Source organism: Glycine max, chromosome 1 (genome assembly GCF_000004515.6).
Source record: "Glycine max cultivar Williams 82 chromosome 1, Glycine_max_v4.0, whole genome shotgun sequence".
Lineage (NCBI taxonomy): Eukaryota > Viridiplantae > Streptophyta > Magnoliopsida > Fabales > Fabaceae > Glycine > Glycine max.
Genome location: NC_016088.4, coordinates 37918517 through 37936972, shown reverse-complemented (window position 1 = coordinate 37936972; position 18456 = coordinate 37918517). Strand labels below are relative to the sequence as shown.

At 35.3% G+C, this 18456-nt stretch overlaps 1 protein-coding gene across 1 annotated transcript in view; it reads left to right on the top strand.

Annotated features, from left to right (window-relative positions):
• The first annotated feature begins 14565 nt into the window (after nucleotides 1-14565).
• The window catches only part of LOC100819920 (uncharacterized), a 4021-nt gene continuing 130 nt past the window's right edge, over nucleotides 14566-18456 (top strand). The window contains exons 1-3 of the mRNA XM_003516883.5: nucleotides 14566-15302; nucleotides 16203-16943; nucleotides 17726-18456. The exon at nucleotides 17726-18456 is cut by the window's right edge and continues 130 nt beyond it. Of these exons, the coding sequence (XP_003516931.1) occupies nucleotides 14664-15302; nucleotides 16203-16943; nucleotides 17726-17824 (1479 nt within the window). The 5' untranslated portion in view covers nucleotides 14566-14663 and the 3' untranslated portion in view covers nucleotides 17825-18456. The remainder of the gene's footprint in view (nucleotides 15303-16202; nucleotides 16944-17725) is intronic.

The following is an 18456-nucleotide window of genomic DNA, read 5'->3' as shown; positions in this document are numbered from 1 at the left end:
CAACAAGTAAAAAGAGGGTTAGAAACAAAGTGGAGAAGATAACATAATTAAAATAAACTTGAGTTGGTGACCGTTAACTTCACTCGGGGGTCTTCACGAAAAAGCTTGAGTTGGTGACGAAAAAGCTTGAGTTGGTGACCGTTAACTTCAAAAACTTTGTCAGTAACTTCATTTTTAATCTCAACTGCACCATGGGAAAAAATATTAGTAATAACAAAAGGATCATCCCATCTAGATCGAAGTTTACCGAAAATAAGCTTGAGGCAAGGGTTAAAAAAGAGCACTTTTTGGCCAATATGGAACTCCTTCCTAAGAATCCTAGAGTCATGAAACTTGTTCACTTTCTCCTCGTAAGTCTTGGAGTCCTCAGGTAGCTTGCTCCAATCCTTCCTGTTGGGTTGCACTATCTTCTGTAACACTTGCTTGATCTCTCTATTAAAAACCACCTCTGCTTGCCCATTAGTTTAGGGATGATAAGCTATAACAACTCTATGCATAACCCCATACTCCTGGAGCAAGGATGCCGATGACCTGTTATAGAAGTGGCTCCCTTGGTCATTGATAATGGGCTCTAGGCACACCAAACCTGCAAAAAATGTTAGATCTCACAAAATCTACAACATCTTTAGAATCATTAGTTTTAGTGGCCTTAACTTCAACACACCAGGAAACATAATCAACAACAAGCAAGATATATGAAAAACCATGAGAAACAGGAAAAGAGCCCATAAAATCAATACCCCAAACATAAAAAATCTCATAGAAAATAATGTGTTGTTGGGGCATCTCATGCCTATGTGTAATGGTCTCTCCCGCTCTCTAACACTACTCATAGGTGGTGGAAAAATGACGAGCATCACTAAAAATGGTGGGCCAATAGAACCCACAGTCTAAGATCCTCCTGGCGGTCTGTTGAGGACCAAAATGACCGCTGCTAGGTGTGCCATGACAAAACTATAGAATAGACTGAATCTCATGATCAGGCACACACTTGTGGATCATTTGGTCACTACCAAACCTCCACAACTAAGGATCATCCCACACATAGTATTTGGCATCATTCTTAAGTTTATATATTTGAGACCTAGATGCATGCGGTGGGAGAACAGATGCAACAATGAAATTCAGAATGTTAGCAAACCAAAGGTGTGACATGTGATGAATGCAACTGCATAAAATGCTCATCAAGAAAGTTATCCCTAATAGGGAAGGAATCAACAGTTCCCTCAATCCTACTCAAATGATCAGCCACCACATTTTCTGCACCACTCCTGTCTTTGATCACAATATCAAACTTCTGAAGAAGAAGCATCCACTTGATCAATCTGGGTTTAGCATCAGGTTTCTTCAACAGGTGCCTCAAAGTTGCATGGTTAGTACAGACAGTAATATGGGAGCAAAACAAATAAGATCTGAATTTATCTAATGCAAAAACAATAGCTAAAAGCTCTTTTTCGGTGGTGGTGTAGTTGACTTAGGTTGCATCCATAGTGTGTAAGGAGTAAGCAATGACATGTGATAGCCTATCAACTCTCCGTGACAAAACAACCCCAAGTGCATAATTGGAGGCATCACATATGAGCTCAAATGGAAGCTCTTAATCTAGTGGCTACATGATAGGAGAGGTGGTAAGTTTCCTCCTCAACTCCTCAAATGCCTCTCTATAAGGCTGGTCAAGCACAAAATCTACGTCCTTCTGAAGAAGCTTGGACAAAGGAACGAAAATCTTGCTAAAATCCTGGATGAATCTCCTGTAAAAACCTACATGTCCAAGAAAAAAATGTACTTCCCGCACAGACGCATGGTAAGGAAGAGAAGTAATAACATCGATCTTGGCCTTATCGACCTCAATATCTCTACTAGAGACCAGATGCCCTAAGACTATACCTTCATGGACCATAAAATGACATTTTTCAAAGTTAAGAACAAGGTTAGCCTCAATGCATTGGTCAAGAACTCTAAAGAGGCTATCCAAACATGCATCAAAGGAAGAACCATAAACAGTGAAATCATCCATAAACACCTTCGTGTTACTCTCTAATAAATAAATAAAGATACTCAACATATACCAAAAGGCATCCTGGTGTAGGAAAATATGTCGAATGGATAAGTGAATGTGGTCTTGTGTTGGTCCTCTGGTGCAATATGAATCTGCATGTCACCTAAAAAACCATCAAGAAAGAAATAATGTGATTTACCTGCCAACCTCTCTAGAACCTGATTAATGAATGGACGAGCAAAGTGATCCTTGCGAGTTGCCTGGTTCAGTCTCCTATAATCAATGCAAACTCGCCAACTATAGGCCACTCTAGTCAGGATCAACTCATCATCTTGGTTCTTCACAACAGTGATACCCAACTTCTTAGGGACCACTTGGACAGGTGAAACCCGAGTGCTATTTGAAATTGGATAAATGATCCCTACAGCTAGTAGTTTCATTACCTCCTTCTTCACTACATCAAGAGTGGTGGGCATTTGTGGCACTCATATTCTAAATCTGCAGGTCTTGGATTGTGGCACTCATATTTTATTGGAACTGAATGTTGTTGGTAGCCATTTGCTTCATTAACTCCTCCAAGGAAGGTCCAAAATTGTTATTCTGCACAGGTTGTGCAGGTGTAGGTGTAGACTACTGGAATTGTTGTTGTTGTCTAAATAGAGGAGCTTAATATTTGTTGGTGGAGGGTTGAAACTGTTGATGTCTGAATGGCTGCTATTGTGGACCAAGACCATACCTCAAGTTTGGATGATCTCTCTAACTAGGATTATAAGTGTTGGAGTAAGGATTATATTATTGTTGTTAAGGTCTGAATGGCTATCTAGGTTGCATGGAAAAAACATCAACAACTTGTTCTGTTTCCTAGAGTGTGGAATATGCATCTGTTGGATGATCAGGTGCACAACAAATACCACACAGTCTTGGTTGATTGGCTGCCATCACATTCTGTTGACCAATGGCTAGCTGTCTCATAAGGGATGTCAACTCTGTAAGTTTATTCTCTAGCTTTTGATTGTCAGTAACCATAGAAACAGAAACTTCACTTGCAGCAACTCTGGATGGTGCAGCAACTCTGGATGGTGTAGCAACTCTAGTACCAAATTGTCGGTAATTTGCTACCATGTTGGAAATCAATTGTTTGGTAGCAATAGGAGTTTTGTCCATTAAAGTGGCTCTACTGGCTGCATCAATCATACTTCTATCCATTAACATCTGCCTTTCATAAAAATACTGGATCAACAATTGCTCACTAATTTGATGGTGAGGACATGTAGCACACAACTTGTTGAATCTCTTCTAGTACTCATCTAATGTTTCTCCAGGTTGCTACCTTATACAAATTTCTTTATGGGTGGATGTTATCCTGGATGCAGGGAAGAATTTCTCTAATAGTTTTCTCTTCATATTTGTCTAGGTGTTGATAGTATCTAGTTGAAGGTACAACCAGCCCTTAGCCACACCATCCAGAAAGAATGGAAATGCCTTCATCTTCACTTAATCTTTATGAATGTCATATGGTCGCATTGTGGAATACACTACATGAAACTCCTTCAGATGCTTGTGTGGATCTTCAACTGCAATACCATGAAACTTTGGCAGCAAATGGATTTTCCAGACTTTAGCTCATAACTAACCTTAGTCTCAGGATATTGAATACACCAAGGTTGATACACAACATCTAGTGTAGCCAATTCCTTGAGAGTTTGATTGTTATCAGCCATTATATCAACACTATTTTTTTTTTCAAAATCAGAAGCAATAAAAACAGGTTCAGAAATAGAATCAACAGTGAATTCAGTCTTCTCTACACTACTATCCAAAACTATACTATCATGCATAGTTGCACTATCATGCACAACTACACTTCTACTCTTATTACTTATACTCAACCTATGAAATGTCTTATCTATCTTAGGATTATACAGATGCAAGTCACCTGATTTAGACCTAGTCATGCACAGATAAACTCATTAGTGACAGTACAGACAGAAATAACAGACAACTACCCTACCAGAACACTATTCACAATATATGTTGAAATGCTACAGAAAATGGAAAACTGCCCCAAAAAATTTAAAAAATTCCAAAACACCATAGTAAATGTCTAAAAATCATTTTTTATTTTTGGTAATTTTTTGTTGATTTTTGAAAATCATGAAAATAGAAAAAAATTCCAAAAGTGGTCTAGATCAATGAATTTGGCAAAAATGACCCCCAATGCCTATGTTTGTCCCCCATAGGGCACCTTGATGAATGAATTTTTTTCTACATTTTGGTAAAGTTTCAGCCCATTCTGAGATAATAGTGTGTGAAATGATCAAAATGCCATTATCGCTAAAACTCACATTTAGAGGCAGAATTTGCCGATTTTGACCTAAACCAACCCCGAGCTTAGAATAAGGGATAAACTTTGGACACCAAGTTAGGCAGTCAAACTCCACAAGACAGTTTACTTCTATGACACATTATGCACTACACTATGCAAAACATTATTCTCTACACTACTACTATGTTTTTACACTTTGTTCTACTGCTTTATTCTAATACTCAATGTAAAACACTCTACTACTCACAGATATTCTACATAACAACATTAACTAGACCAATGCAATATGTCAAAAAAAATTAGTGTATGAAGAAAGATAATGCAGAATGCACAAAAGGCAGAATGCTGTAAAATGCAAAACATGCAGAACATGCACAAATGTGTATTTTTTTTTTCCTTTTCCAATAGACAGATGCAAACCTATACTACTATACTAATTTCAGTTATGAGTGAATCAAGATTGACACATAATGAATCGTATTCCCTAACAATGGAACCGGTTTTGATAACGACTATCAAATGCTCCAAAATAAATAAAACTAGGAAATTTTGTGGTACATGATTAACCTAGGTCGACTCAGAGATACAACTCACTTTGGTTTCTACTTCAATTCACTTATAAATAGAAGGGGGAATTTCAACGAATAGTTTCTAAGCGAATGTAAGGGAATGCGAAAACACAAAAATAAATATGTAGAAACAAAACAGAATACGAATCAAGTTAAATAGCATCAATCCAATTCATCAAACCAATAAAAATTGAATTATCACAATTACTATTGGTATGTGTATTGTGAGGGTAATAGCTACAATACTCAAAGGCAGCAAATATTGTTCTCTTGAATTTGAGGCCAAGAGAGTACCTCCAGAAATGCATAGAGGAAAAATATTTTCTGAATATTATTCTCTACCTTTCATCATTCATTCCAACATCACTATGTAGAGACTTACAATTGTATAGGAATAACAAATTCCTAATAGCTCCAATCATAAGTTGAAAGTTGGATCACTACAAGACAAAAGGAAAAAACTCATATTGCTCAATTGTAATGGATCTAATCATTCCAGCCTTGAGGTCTCCTGGAGATTCTTTTGGGCTTGTCATCATCAATTGGACCCCAGTTACTATCTTTCCTTACCCCTTTGAAAAACATCTTGTCCTTAAGGTAGTAATTAGCCTGTAATTAAGTCCAGTTTTGCCAAGTGGAATCTTCAAGTTGCAAACTGAGCCATTGCACGAGAACCAAGCGCTTGGATGGATCGAAAGAATCCCACTTGTGATCCAGAATAGTTAGCGGCTGGATAGGAGGCTTTCCCTCTACAACTGTTGGAGGAAGGGGTGCTCAAAATGGACTGGTCCATGATGAGGCTTCAACAAAGAACAATGGAACACAGGATGGATTTTGGTTGACTCAGGTAAAGCTAGTTTATAAGCAACTAGACCAATAGTCTCCATGATCTGGTATGGACCATAATACCATTTTCCCAGCTTTTGATAAGTGATTCCAAATAAGGAAGACTGGCGGTATGGACGCAGCTTCACATAAGCCCAATCACCAATGGCAAAGACCATATCCCTGTGATGCCCCTCAGCTACTTTTTTCATCTGATCTTGGGCACGTTTAAGTTTCTTCCTGAGATGTTGGAATGTATCTTGACGTGAAGCTAAGAGGAAATCAACACCTTCCACTGAGGAGGTTCCTGATATGTATTGGAGAATGCTAGGAGGAGGTTTGCCATAGGTAATCTCATATGGAGTTAAATTGGTAGTGGAGTGACAAGTGGTATTGTAGCACCACTCGGCCAAGCACAAGAACTTCCCCCATTAAGATGGTTTGTTGTGCACAAGTTCCCTTAGGTACTATTCCAGCAATCTATTTAGCACCCCAGTTTGGCCATCACTATGAAGATGATAAGTCGTACTCTCATGCAATTTAGTCCTATTCATCTTGAAAAGTTCACGCCAAAATCGACTCATGAAGATGGGTTGTGATCTGATATCAAGCTTTTGGGAAAACCTTGAAGCTTACAGACCATGTCAATGAGCAATTGAGCAACTTAGTGAGCAGTAAAGTTAGTGGGCAACATGCCAAAGTGGGCTCCTTTGGAGAAACAATCCACAATAGCTAGTATCACAGTGGCTCCCTAATAAAGAGGCAAACCAGTAATGAAATCGAGTGTCATATCTTCCCATGGTCGAGATGGAGGGGAAATGGGTTGAAGTATCACAAGGGATTTTGGGGAATATACTTAGTATAGTGGCAATTAGAGTAACGCATAATATATTCTTGTATATCCCGCCTCATGTTAGCCCAAAAGAAATTTTGTTGAAATCTGCTCATGGTCTTGGCCAAACCAGTGTGTCCTCCTAATGGTGATTTATTGTATTCCTCCAACAAAAGTGGAATGAAGGAATTCCCTCAATTGAGCCAGATGTGCCCCTTATAGAGAAGCAAATCATTGTGTATCTTGAATCCAAGGTGGTCTTGTGGGTGGTCACACACAACCTTGAGCAAGGTCACAAACTCATCAATATTAGGCAATTCTCTCTTGAGGTCATCCAAAAATTGAAAGTGTGGCATTGTAAGGATTTAGAACACTTCAGTAGGTTCATTGTGAACCCGAGATAGAGCATCAACAACAATGTTTCTTTTTCTTGACTTATATTGAATAGTATAGTCATAACCGAGGAGTTTGGCAAGATAAACATGTTGCTCGGGTGTTTGTATGGATTGGGTCATTAATTCCCATAAGCTCTTATGATCTATGAGAATAACAAAGGAATGGTCAAGTAAATATTGGCACCAGCGTTTCACAATGGCAGTGATGGCGTCGAGCTCACGAATATAAGTTGAGGAGCAAAGCAACTTTGGGAAAAATTGCTTGTTGAAGTATGCAATCAGGTGATCATGTTGCATCAAAACAACACCCAGACCAATACTTGAAGCATCAGTTTCAATCAGAAAAAGAACAGTAAAGTCAGGTAGAGCCAAAATTGGTGCTTGTGTCATGGCCAGCTTAAGCTAGTCGAAAGTGAACTGAGTTGTAGGGGACCACTTAAATTGATCCTTTGCAAATGAAATAAGTTAGGGGGAAGCATGCTTGGCGTAGTCCTTAATGAAACATTAGTGAGGCCCATAAAACCTCACAGAGACTTAAGCCAAGTTGGGACTGGCCAGTCTTGCATTGCCTGAATTTTTTAGGGCTCAGGTTCAACACTATTGGCGAACACAATATCACCCAAATAATCAATGTGTCGTTGCCCAAAGGCACATTTGGACTACTTTAGATAAAATTCCCCCTATTGTAAGGTATGAAGGACCTGCTCGAGATGTTATAGATGTTCCTCGAAGTTTTGACTATAGACAAGAATGTCATAAAAAAACATGAGGATGAATTTGCGAATGAAAGGATGAAATAAATCATTCATTGTTGCTGGAACATCAATGAAGCATTGCAGAGGCTAAGTGGAATAACGTTGTACTCGTAGTGACCCTGATGAGTATGGAAAACAGTCTTGGAAACATATGCAGAAGCCATACGAATTTGATGAAAACCCTGGGTGAGATCAGATTTAGAAAACCAAGTGGCGTGACCCAAATCATCCAAGAGCTCATCAATGGTGGGTAAAGGAAATTTTTCCTTTACGGTTATGGTATTTAAGGCATGATAGTTGATGTAGAAACACCATGTACCATCCTTCTTCTTTAAAGCAATACTAGGGAAGAGTAAGGGCTTCGACTTGGCTAGATATGGTTACGATGGACCATTTCCTCAATTTGCTTTTCAATCTCTTGTTTTTGGAAGTATGGGTAGCGATATGGTTTGACATTTACCGGCTGGGAATTTGGTATAAGGTGTATGGTGTGGTCTATAGTCCACTGAGGGGGAAGGGTAGTAGGTTGTTGAAAAATTGGAGAGTAGATGTTTAGAAGAAGTTGAAGTTGCGACGGTAAAAGGATGGTGGAGGGTTCATATGGGTTATCGGAAGAGGCACAAAGCTGAAGTTGGAAGAAGGTAGCAACACCGTTAATGTGGAGCATGTGCTTGACCAAGCCAGGAGTTTCTTCTGTTGGGCTAGGTCCAGTACAACCACGGAGCTTCACTAATTCATTGCCCCAATTGAAAGACATAGTAAGTGAAGAGTATTCAGTAGTGATTGGGCCCATATGTTTGAGCCATTCCACTCCAAAAATAAGATCAGCACCCCAAGGGCCATAACTTATAGGTCCACAGAGAACTAGTGCCCTTGGATAGTAACAGAAACATTTTTCCACACCTGATTACAACAAAGTTCACTCCCATTTCCCACCATGATACTAAGCGGCTGAGTGGGCTAGGCCATAAGGTTCAAAAAGTGGACCATGCCATCCTGGACAAAGTTATGGGTACTACCCCCATCAATGAGGACCACGACATTGTGCTCGTTAATGGAACCATCAACACGTAGTGTATTTGATATTATTCTGTTTATCCTCCTACAATTTGGCCAAAGTGATTTCCTGAACGAGGGATAAAGTCTAGAAAGCCTGAACCTCGAGGCGAATCTCGGGTGATAAACTCAAAATGAAGCAACTAAGTAAGAAAGGAGGAGGGAGACCGATAGTACAGTTAGCCAAACTTTCAAACTCAAAGAGATATGAGTTTATTGTGCCCTGTTGCAACAGTTTGAAGAAAACTCCCTAAGGTTGTCATAGAATGAGGGTGCGAAGCACATCTCCAAAGCCTGGAGAAAGTCAGACCAAGACAAGATTTGGTCATTATGAAACATCCATTAGTACCAACTCAAGGCAGTTCCATCAAGATAAAATGAGGCGACCTGAAGACGTTCATCATCAGGAGTGCCATGGAACTCGAAAAACTGAGAAATCTTGAAGGTCCAAGACATAGCATTGGAGCCATCAAACCACGAGACATCAAGTTTCATTCTGGGAGGGTGACTCCAAGGAGGATGACCGACCGAACCGATTTTGAGGGCATTGAGGCGAGAAATGACCTCATCAATCTTGGAGTGGAGGGAGCTCTGGTTTTGGGTAAGGAGAGTGACAGCTTCTTCAAGGCCAAGGCGGGTGAGAGTTTGGGAACAAGTGTTATTAGCCATGGAAGAGAGGCAATGGAAGCACCAAGGATGATAACTACAGTACTTAAAGGCATCAAATATTCTTCTCCTGACTTTGAGGGCCAGTACCTCCACAAATGCGAGGACAAAGATTTTCTAAATTATTCTATGCCTTTCATCATTCATTCCAACATATTGGTCTATTGTAACGGCCTTGTAAGAGCGTGGATGTAATCGTTACCGTCTTGAGGTCTCTTGGAAATCCTTTTGGGCTTGTGATCATCTATTGGTTGTGCCCACAAACAAGTTATAGTGCCTAACTGCCTGTCTAATAGGATTTTACATTTTTTTCCACTAATCCTCCTTTCATATTTCTTTCGCTTTTCTTTATTATATTTGAATGTTGAGTATACATACAATGAACTTGCTTCAAATTAATAGATTTAAACATGTTTCTATCTTCTTTGTTATGTTCTCCTCTAACTAGTTATTGTTTTTTGGTTTCTTGATAAATTTGAATTTTCTTTTATCAATTTAATTTCTTGGTCCTTTAGTGATTGTTTTGTTTTTATTTTTTTATTTTTTTTTTCAACCTAGTAATCAGTTTTCTATCACCATAAAACGCAAGGTTATTTTCATGTTTCCTCTTCAATCTTAACTCATTTTAATTTTGATGTGATACATTCTTTTGTTTAATGTTTATGGTCTTAAGTTTAGATTAAAAAAGATAAGTTTTATTTTCTTAGGAAAAAAACAGGATTAGGAAGAAACCAAATTTTGATCAAAAGCATGAAAAATGTTATACAATATAAATAAATAAATAAATTATATAAGAGACATAATTAATTCTTAAAACCAAATTGATTACAAGACAACTTAAAAGTTGATTTTTTTCAATAAGATTTTGTGTATTACATTCAATTTTTAATACATTAGTCAACTTGTTGTTTATCATTATTGGTGTAGGTGTCAATGTTATGTCATCTACTCCACGTTAATGTGTTATATTTTCTTACAATCAAGTGTATAGATTAGACCAAACTCATTAATTGGAAAAAATATTATCCAAACTAATTTTAATTTTCTTTTATAACACTACCACATCATATTAATCATTGTGTCACCAATGAGATCTAACTAGAATAATCTTTCGCTTGTATTCACCTTAATGATCAGCAATCTTAGCCTTGAGTGCATGGATAAAACCGCAAAGAAGAAGAAAAACATCATTGATCATTAATTATTTAAGCATTGCTTCCCAACAATTTGATAATCTGGAAAGAAAAGAAGTGTGAGAGGTACTTGAGAGCCTTGTAAGTTGAATGATCTAATTAATTCTACTCCAAGTTGATTTATGAAAAAAAAAATATTCTTAATTGTTTAACTATTATGGATGAAATTTGGATTGAGGAATGTATTAACAGTCTTCCTACAAAACCATCCATTTTTAACTTGGGGATTAGGGAAATTAGAATGATAGTAATAACCCGGGATAAGATGTGAGAAAGATGGTGCATACTCATAGGTTCCATATATATGTAACTTTCTTTGTAGGGTATGGTTAGACGTACGGTTAGACCGTTAGGTCGTTGTAACGCCCACTCGGTGACTATAAAAGCTGTATTTCCCTCACTGAACAGGGGCATATAGGTTGATAATAAAGCTTCTTCTTCTCTGAAATTCTATCTCTCTAGACTTAGTCTTCTCTCCCTTCCCCCTCGCGGTTTCCTTCATCGTACCCTCATGGACGACTTGCTGGGCTCGAATAACCTGAACTATTAGGCGGTTTTAAGACAATATCATAGATTAAGTATCATGTCACCAAAAAAATTGACAGCATAAACTAAAAATCAAATGAAAAATAGTTGAGGGACTAAGACTGCTTAAATAAGAATTTAAAGACTAAAAACAAAAGTTGTTAAAATTAAATTTTAAAGACTAAAAACATAATTTATCCTTCAATCTTTTACCCAAACAACTACAGCACGAAACAATCACACTAACAGCAAGTAGCATAAAATGGGACTGTCACATGTCAAAATCTGATGCATTAGATTCATCAATAGGCTTAGAATTACTGAACGGCAGGGTGACATGGGTTATTTGGAAAAATAGAAAGTTAGAAACTATTCTTTGCAGCCATGAGATGAGAGAACGGTGTCACAGAATTAAATGGGTTTCCGATAGAGAGGGATGTTCAAATGCATATTCATGTTGGTGTCATGATCCGTTGTCATGTGTTTTGACAATATAATGGGAGTTGGCGGACATAGTCTTGGTAGGATAGTCGAGGCGAATCACGTGTTTTGTTAGGAGTTATAGCAACAGGATGGATGCTGGCAGTCATAGGATTTGTGTGCTCGTGGAGACAAACTGCATGTTTCTTTTATGCCTTAGTTATGCTGTTGGGTTAGATGGGAGCGTAGGATGAGATTATGTTTATAGATCCTACCACACCACCTTGTTAGTCTAAGAAAATTTTTGCATGGGAAGAGAATTGAACACAAATTTTCTTATTAAATAATTTTTTTTATATGTGAACACAATACAATCTTACATCAGTACATCTATGAGTTATTCTTTGTGCAATTGGGATATTGATTTTATTAATCAAGAGAGAAATTATTACTTGGTTTAGGACCACCAAATCATTCATGATTTCAACCAATACTTCTTTAACACTCAAGCATGAATGATGAGTTGGTCTTACAAGTAATAATTTCTTCATGTGGGGTATTCAAAACTGTCAAACCAATAATAAAATAAAAACAAAAACGGCTTAAACCAAAAACCTAAAAAAAACTACATACTTGTTACAATTTGGTTGGGTGTTTGGATCTTGTTATAAAAATCAAACTAAACCTAAAAAACCACCTATTATTTAGTTAATATTATTTTAGAGGCTAAAATATGTCTTCTGTCCTATTTAAAAAAAATCGTTTTTGTTCCATGACAAAATAACAATTTTACTTTTGGTCCTTAGTACTTTTTTTAGTCAATTGTAAATTATCAAATTTTATGTTTTCTTCCTAATAATTTTTTTAGTGACAAATGAAAAAAAAATAATATTAGGGAGCAAACACAAAAGTCGCTAATTTATTAGGGACTAAAAAAGTATTAACGGAAAAAAATAAAGTTATTATTTTATTAGTGACTCAATGTAAAGAAAAAATTATCAAGAAATAAATACAAAATTTGAATATTTATTAGGGATCACAAATATATTTTAGCCTATTTTAAATTTATAATGATTATATTTTGTGATTTATAGTGTACTTCTTTCTATAACAAGTTTGTCATATATAATTTTTGTTGTGATAATTAATAATAAGTATTCAATAATTTAATATATTTCATTTGTTTTATAGTCAAGATGTATATTTTGTTTTCATATGTTAAGAAAGGATGTACCAATATTGTTAAAAAAAATAGTGTTAAATATCAACTAATGCATAAATTATTATTATGTTACAAAAAGAGTTGGTAATATCATTTTATAATAATGTTAAATAAAAATGAAAATAATAATTTCAACTAAAATATGTTAAACAAAATTAGATTAAATATTTTTTCCATACATGGAATATATCTCTTTCTCACATTGCTACCTAAAATTATTATTATTTATTTTGCTACCTAGCTTTTCTAGATTTTTGTCTTTGGCACTTGTGGTTAATTTTTTTGTGCTAAGTAATGAGATGACAACATCATGTGGTTTGCTTGGTTGTCATTTCCACATCATAACCCTTTTTCGCAACCAAACATCACCACCCAAGCAACCACCGACGACCGCCACCGTCATCGATTCACAGCGCAACACCCCTAGCACAAGCACCATAGTCACGCATAGCACCCCTACCACACCACACAACGCAACGCCCTCACTACTACGTCTGATTTGTATCACACAACCACCACCCCCCTGCATTAAGTCGTGCTCCACCACCCACCCCAACACAACCAATAGATCCACACAATTTTTATTATTAGTTTTTTTTTATCAAAAGATTGAAGTGGTTCGAATTGATTTTTTGAAATTGATTGAGGGATTTTTTTCCCTTCTCTAGATGAACAACACGAACTCATTCATCCATTTTCATAGTTGGAAACCAAACAAATTGTGTTTGAAGAAGAACATGGAGTCACAAAGATCATGAAGGTTGTTGGTGCAAATTAGAGTTGGTTTTTTGCTTTTAGGGTTGGTCAAGTTGACTTAATGACTTATCTTTTAGAAAATAATTTAAAAAAAGATGAGTAACATAAAAAAGTAGAATATGGTGTGACCACAATGTGACACTTATGACATGATATTTCATATATCACATCATCACTTAAGAAAATAAAATTAATAATAAATATCAAAGACAAAAACCAGAAAATATCATATAACAAAATAAATAAATAAATATCATGGACCTAAAACATAATATTATTATTATTATTATTATTATTATTATTATTATTATTATTATTTAGTTCCATATATTTTGTTAACATTGTCTAAAAAGTTGTTTTATTATTTACTTTGCATCTTTTTAGTTCTTGGTTTTATTGGAGTTGTTATTTTTTATTTCTTTAAGAATATTATTAAACATTATATAATATAAATCGAACTTTTATCATCGGTAATCCATATTTACATTTTGATTAAAATTATATATATATATATATATATATATATATATAATTTGCAAATCAACCCTAAAATAATTTATTATTTAAACCATTTTTTAAAAATTAAATTTTTTTAAAATTATGTTTATATTTTCAGAACTTGGAAGGAGAGCAACTTTATTATTACGTACTTGCAAGAACATGCAAATAATAGACTAGCATCACAAAATAATTGTGGAGACTGGAATGGCATTGCTACTCCAATTACTTTCACTTATTTTATACCGTAAAGTTTAATCAATCTAGCTAGTGCAAATCAAATACAATTCCAAAGACTCGGTCACTTTCATGACTCTTGTTCATGGAAACAAACAAATCAGAAAGTTATGTGAAGCTCCCCGTTTCAATTCTTATGTAAAAAAAAAAGTTCTTTCTCTTTTGTCTTCTCACTAAACACCAAACACGGTGACAGTGTACTAATAATGCTGGCTAACAAAGGAAACTTCTCACTTGTTTCCTTCTTCCCACCATTGCAATTTCAAATATATAACTCACTAGGAATCATATGGTATTTCCAAAACAACAATGCAAGAGAGAAATCACCACATTTTGTACTAAACCTGCTTATTAGTTTCTTAACTAGCCTTGTTTTTGTGTTATTTTGCATGGCTTCCAAGCAAGAACCAAAGCTCTCTTTGACCCTTCTAGTGGACAAAGAAAGAAACTGTGTGGTTGTGGCTGAAGCAAGTGGAGACTTGATAGACATATTGTTCAGTTTTCTCACCCTTCCACTCGGAACTATCATAAGGCTTGTGTCGAAAAAGCAAGGGCACGACGAAGCAGACGAAATTGGTTGCATAAACAATTTGTACCAAAGCTTGGAAAATTCTGGTGACGAGGTTTTCTGGAACCATATTTGCAAGAGAATGTTGCTTTGTCCACGCAACCCTTGCGAAGCACTTTGCCAGAAACTGAAGGTGAAGTTGGATGATTCAAAGCCAATGAAGTACTTCATGTGTAGCAGCAGGTGTAGAAGGGGTGGTGATTGGTTCTTGAGTACTTTTGCTGAGGCTAGTTGCCACTGTGGGAAATTGATGGACAAAGAAATGAAGCAGCATGGAGATTCTAATGAGGGAACTCATGGAGATGGTGTTTTTGTTAAGGGACAAACCATGTACTTGATCTTTGATGATTTAAGGGTGTTAGAAAGCTCTCCTGGTAACTCTGCTCAGCAACTTGTCCAACTTGGCTACAAAAACTTCCAGAAGCTGATAAAAAGGTCCCTAAACGTTGGAATAAAGGAGGTAATATTGCTTTTAATTCATTTAGAACATACTTCAATGTAGTAGTAGATTGAATGCACGTCGCGAGGGAAAGTTCATGTTACTTAAGATCAGTTTTAGGACTTGCATTTCTCTGATTTATGCTTGTCCATTGAAGCTGATAATCTTTCTTAAGCTCCTTAATTAGCTAGTAAACTTGTGCCAGGGAAATATATGTAAAATAAGTGTTAAAAAATAATATGAAAGGCCGAGGCCAGAGGGATACCTATTCAATCAATGATTAAGGATAGAATTAAATAGAGGCATGAGTACAATAATTTATTAAAGGCAAATGCTAATCAATACCTTTTAGGATATTGTTTGAAAAACTAATAGTAGAATTTTTTTTATTAGGATGCACAAAATTAAGTTGTTTATGATTTTTTGCGTTTGTCTAAGATTTCCACAATAAACATTTTTTTTAATTTATTCTTAGGGCACTATAAAATAGAATATAAGTATTATTTTTTTCTTCTAAAAAATAAAATTACAGAATTTTTATGGTAGCCATTCATTCATGTAGATGAAATTAGTAAAATTATTCGTGAACATATTAAATAATATAATACAGAATTAAAAATTATAAATACGGATACCATATTAAGTAGGTGATGATATTGCTTCTATTTATGGTTTTGATAAAGTAATGGCGAATGAATTAATGAAAATTGAAGAGAGTATTATAGGCATTGCAAGACCCTTTATTAAATTGTTAAAATCTCAACTAATTGATTTGTCAATCAATAATTATTACTCTGCACTCTACTTTCAACGTATAGCGCACACTTTATATGAAACTTTCTTATTTGATGAATATAGTCTATGAAAATTTCGTATTTGATGATGATGAATATTGTGCTTATACCTCTGTTTTTCTTTTAGATTTTGGACATACTAAAGCATGCATTAACCTCCAAATCTCCTCTTAGCGACGTATTCTTAGGAAATGGAGTATCTAAGCGGATGTGCGCTTTCTCACCAAAACCTAGACCAGAAAATCAAGGCTGGAAAAATTACAATTCCATGATAAACATTAAGGTAACAGTGAGAAAATCAAAGAAAACGATACTGTATGCTGAATCTGAGGGAGATTTTGTTGATTTTCTATTCAGCTTCCTCACAACACCTCTTGGATCTATTCTAAAGCTATTGGATGGAAACTTTTCTCTGGGGTGTATGAATAGCTTGTACGAAAGTGTGAAGGATCTCAATCCATCATGGTTCACAAATCCTTCAGGAACTCCTTTACTTAACCTCAGGGTGGCTCCTCAATTCGGTTGCAAGAGGCAGCCAACACAACTTTGTGAAGAAGACACTCCTTGTTACTGGTATGGCACAGGAGTAATTAAAAGTAACATATGCTATTCCATTGGGAATGGAGTGGTTTCAAAAGATCATAGTCTGATACAACATCCAGGGGCCATGAAACTTTTTGATCCAAGATCCCCTAATGGCACAAAAGAGTCCTCTGTAGGCTTTGTGAGGAGGCCATCACTATTTGTTGTGTGGGATGATCTGCAAGTAACACCATTGGCAAATACTTCCAGCATTTCATTGCTGCAAAAGCTGAATGTTCCATTGGATAATTTGGAGGAGCATGAGCTGAGAATTGGGGAAATAGAGGTAACAGTCCATTCTTTACTGATTTTATAGTGTTACTTTCTTTTTTTTTAGAGGAATTTTATTTTATAGTGTTGCTAATATATTTAATTAAATGAACACGATATTTCAGTGCTCAACTTTTGATGATTTTGGTTTTTAGTGTCTCAACTACTATTGTTTGGCGAGTTTTGATTCTTTAACTTTTTTTTTTTTGGTATTTTTATGTCAATTAAATAATAACCTTGTAGGGGAAAAAATCAAATAAAATATTACTTAAGGGAATAAGACCAATCAAATATTAGTTGAAGGACTAAAAACAAAAATCATGAAAAGTTAAGGAATTAAAAGATTTAAATATATTTTTTATTCTAATATATACTCGATTTTTGTATTTGTTCTCTAATAATTTTTTATTTTGCGTTGAGTTTCTAATAAAACAACATTTTTGTTTTTTCTCCTTAATATTTTATTTTAGTTTCTAATAAATTAGCGAATTTTATGTTTATTTCCTAATAAACTAGCGAATTTTATTTTAGTCCCAATAGATTTATTAAATTATTAGAGACTAAAAATAAGTATTAAGGATCAAAAATAAAATTATTATTTTAATAAAAGTCAATTGAAAACAAAAATTTATTAAAGAAAAAAAAATATTTATTAAGAATTAAAAATATATTTAAGTCGAATTAAAATTAATTTTGATGCATGATTGACTCTCTAAAGAACTCTGCAATGCTTTTAATTTCTCCCTCTAATACATTAGAACAATGACTTTCATTATCTATACATGATTTGATGATTAGGCACTAAACCTGCTGGGAGCTTCTTTGACTTCCAAAGCTGCTTTGACAGAAGGTTTGTTCTATCTCCTGAGGAAGCCAAAGGAAGAAGCTAAAGATTGAATTTTATTTTTATTTTTCAGTTTGTTGTTTAGAAGCGGAATAATAGAGCATATTATTATGTGTCAATAGTCATGTATCTTATTCATTTCGGAGCATTGAATAGTGGTCCATGTGAACTTTAAACTCGTTTGCTCTAAGCTAGATCAAATGATTATTGGTTAAAATGTTTGTGATCCTTGATATATATGAGTTTTGTATTAATTTTTTGATAATTTTTTTTTTATTTTTGCTCTCTAATATTTGAAAATTTTTGTCATAGGTCCCTGACTTTAGCTTCCGTCGATTTGGTGTTAATGTGCTCATTAAGTTAACATGTCACCATGCCACGTATGTTGTCACATATTCTCGAAGGATGACTTTATAGGAGCAAATGCAAAAACCCCTAAGATTATAGGGAATAGATGCAAAAACCCTGAAGTTATAGGGAGCAAATACAAAACAGTAACTCATCCTTCGGGCACATGTGGCAACATATGTAACATGCTGGCGTGTAACTTAACAGACATGTTAGCATCAAATTGACAGAAGCTAACGATAGGGGTTTATGACAAAAAAAATCAAATATTAGGGAGCAAAAATGAAAGAAAAATTTATCAGGGAACAAATGTAAAACTTGGGTACATATCAGGGAA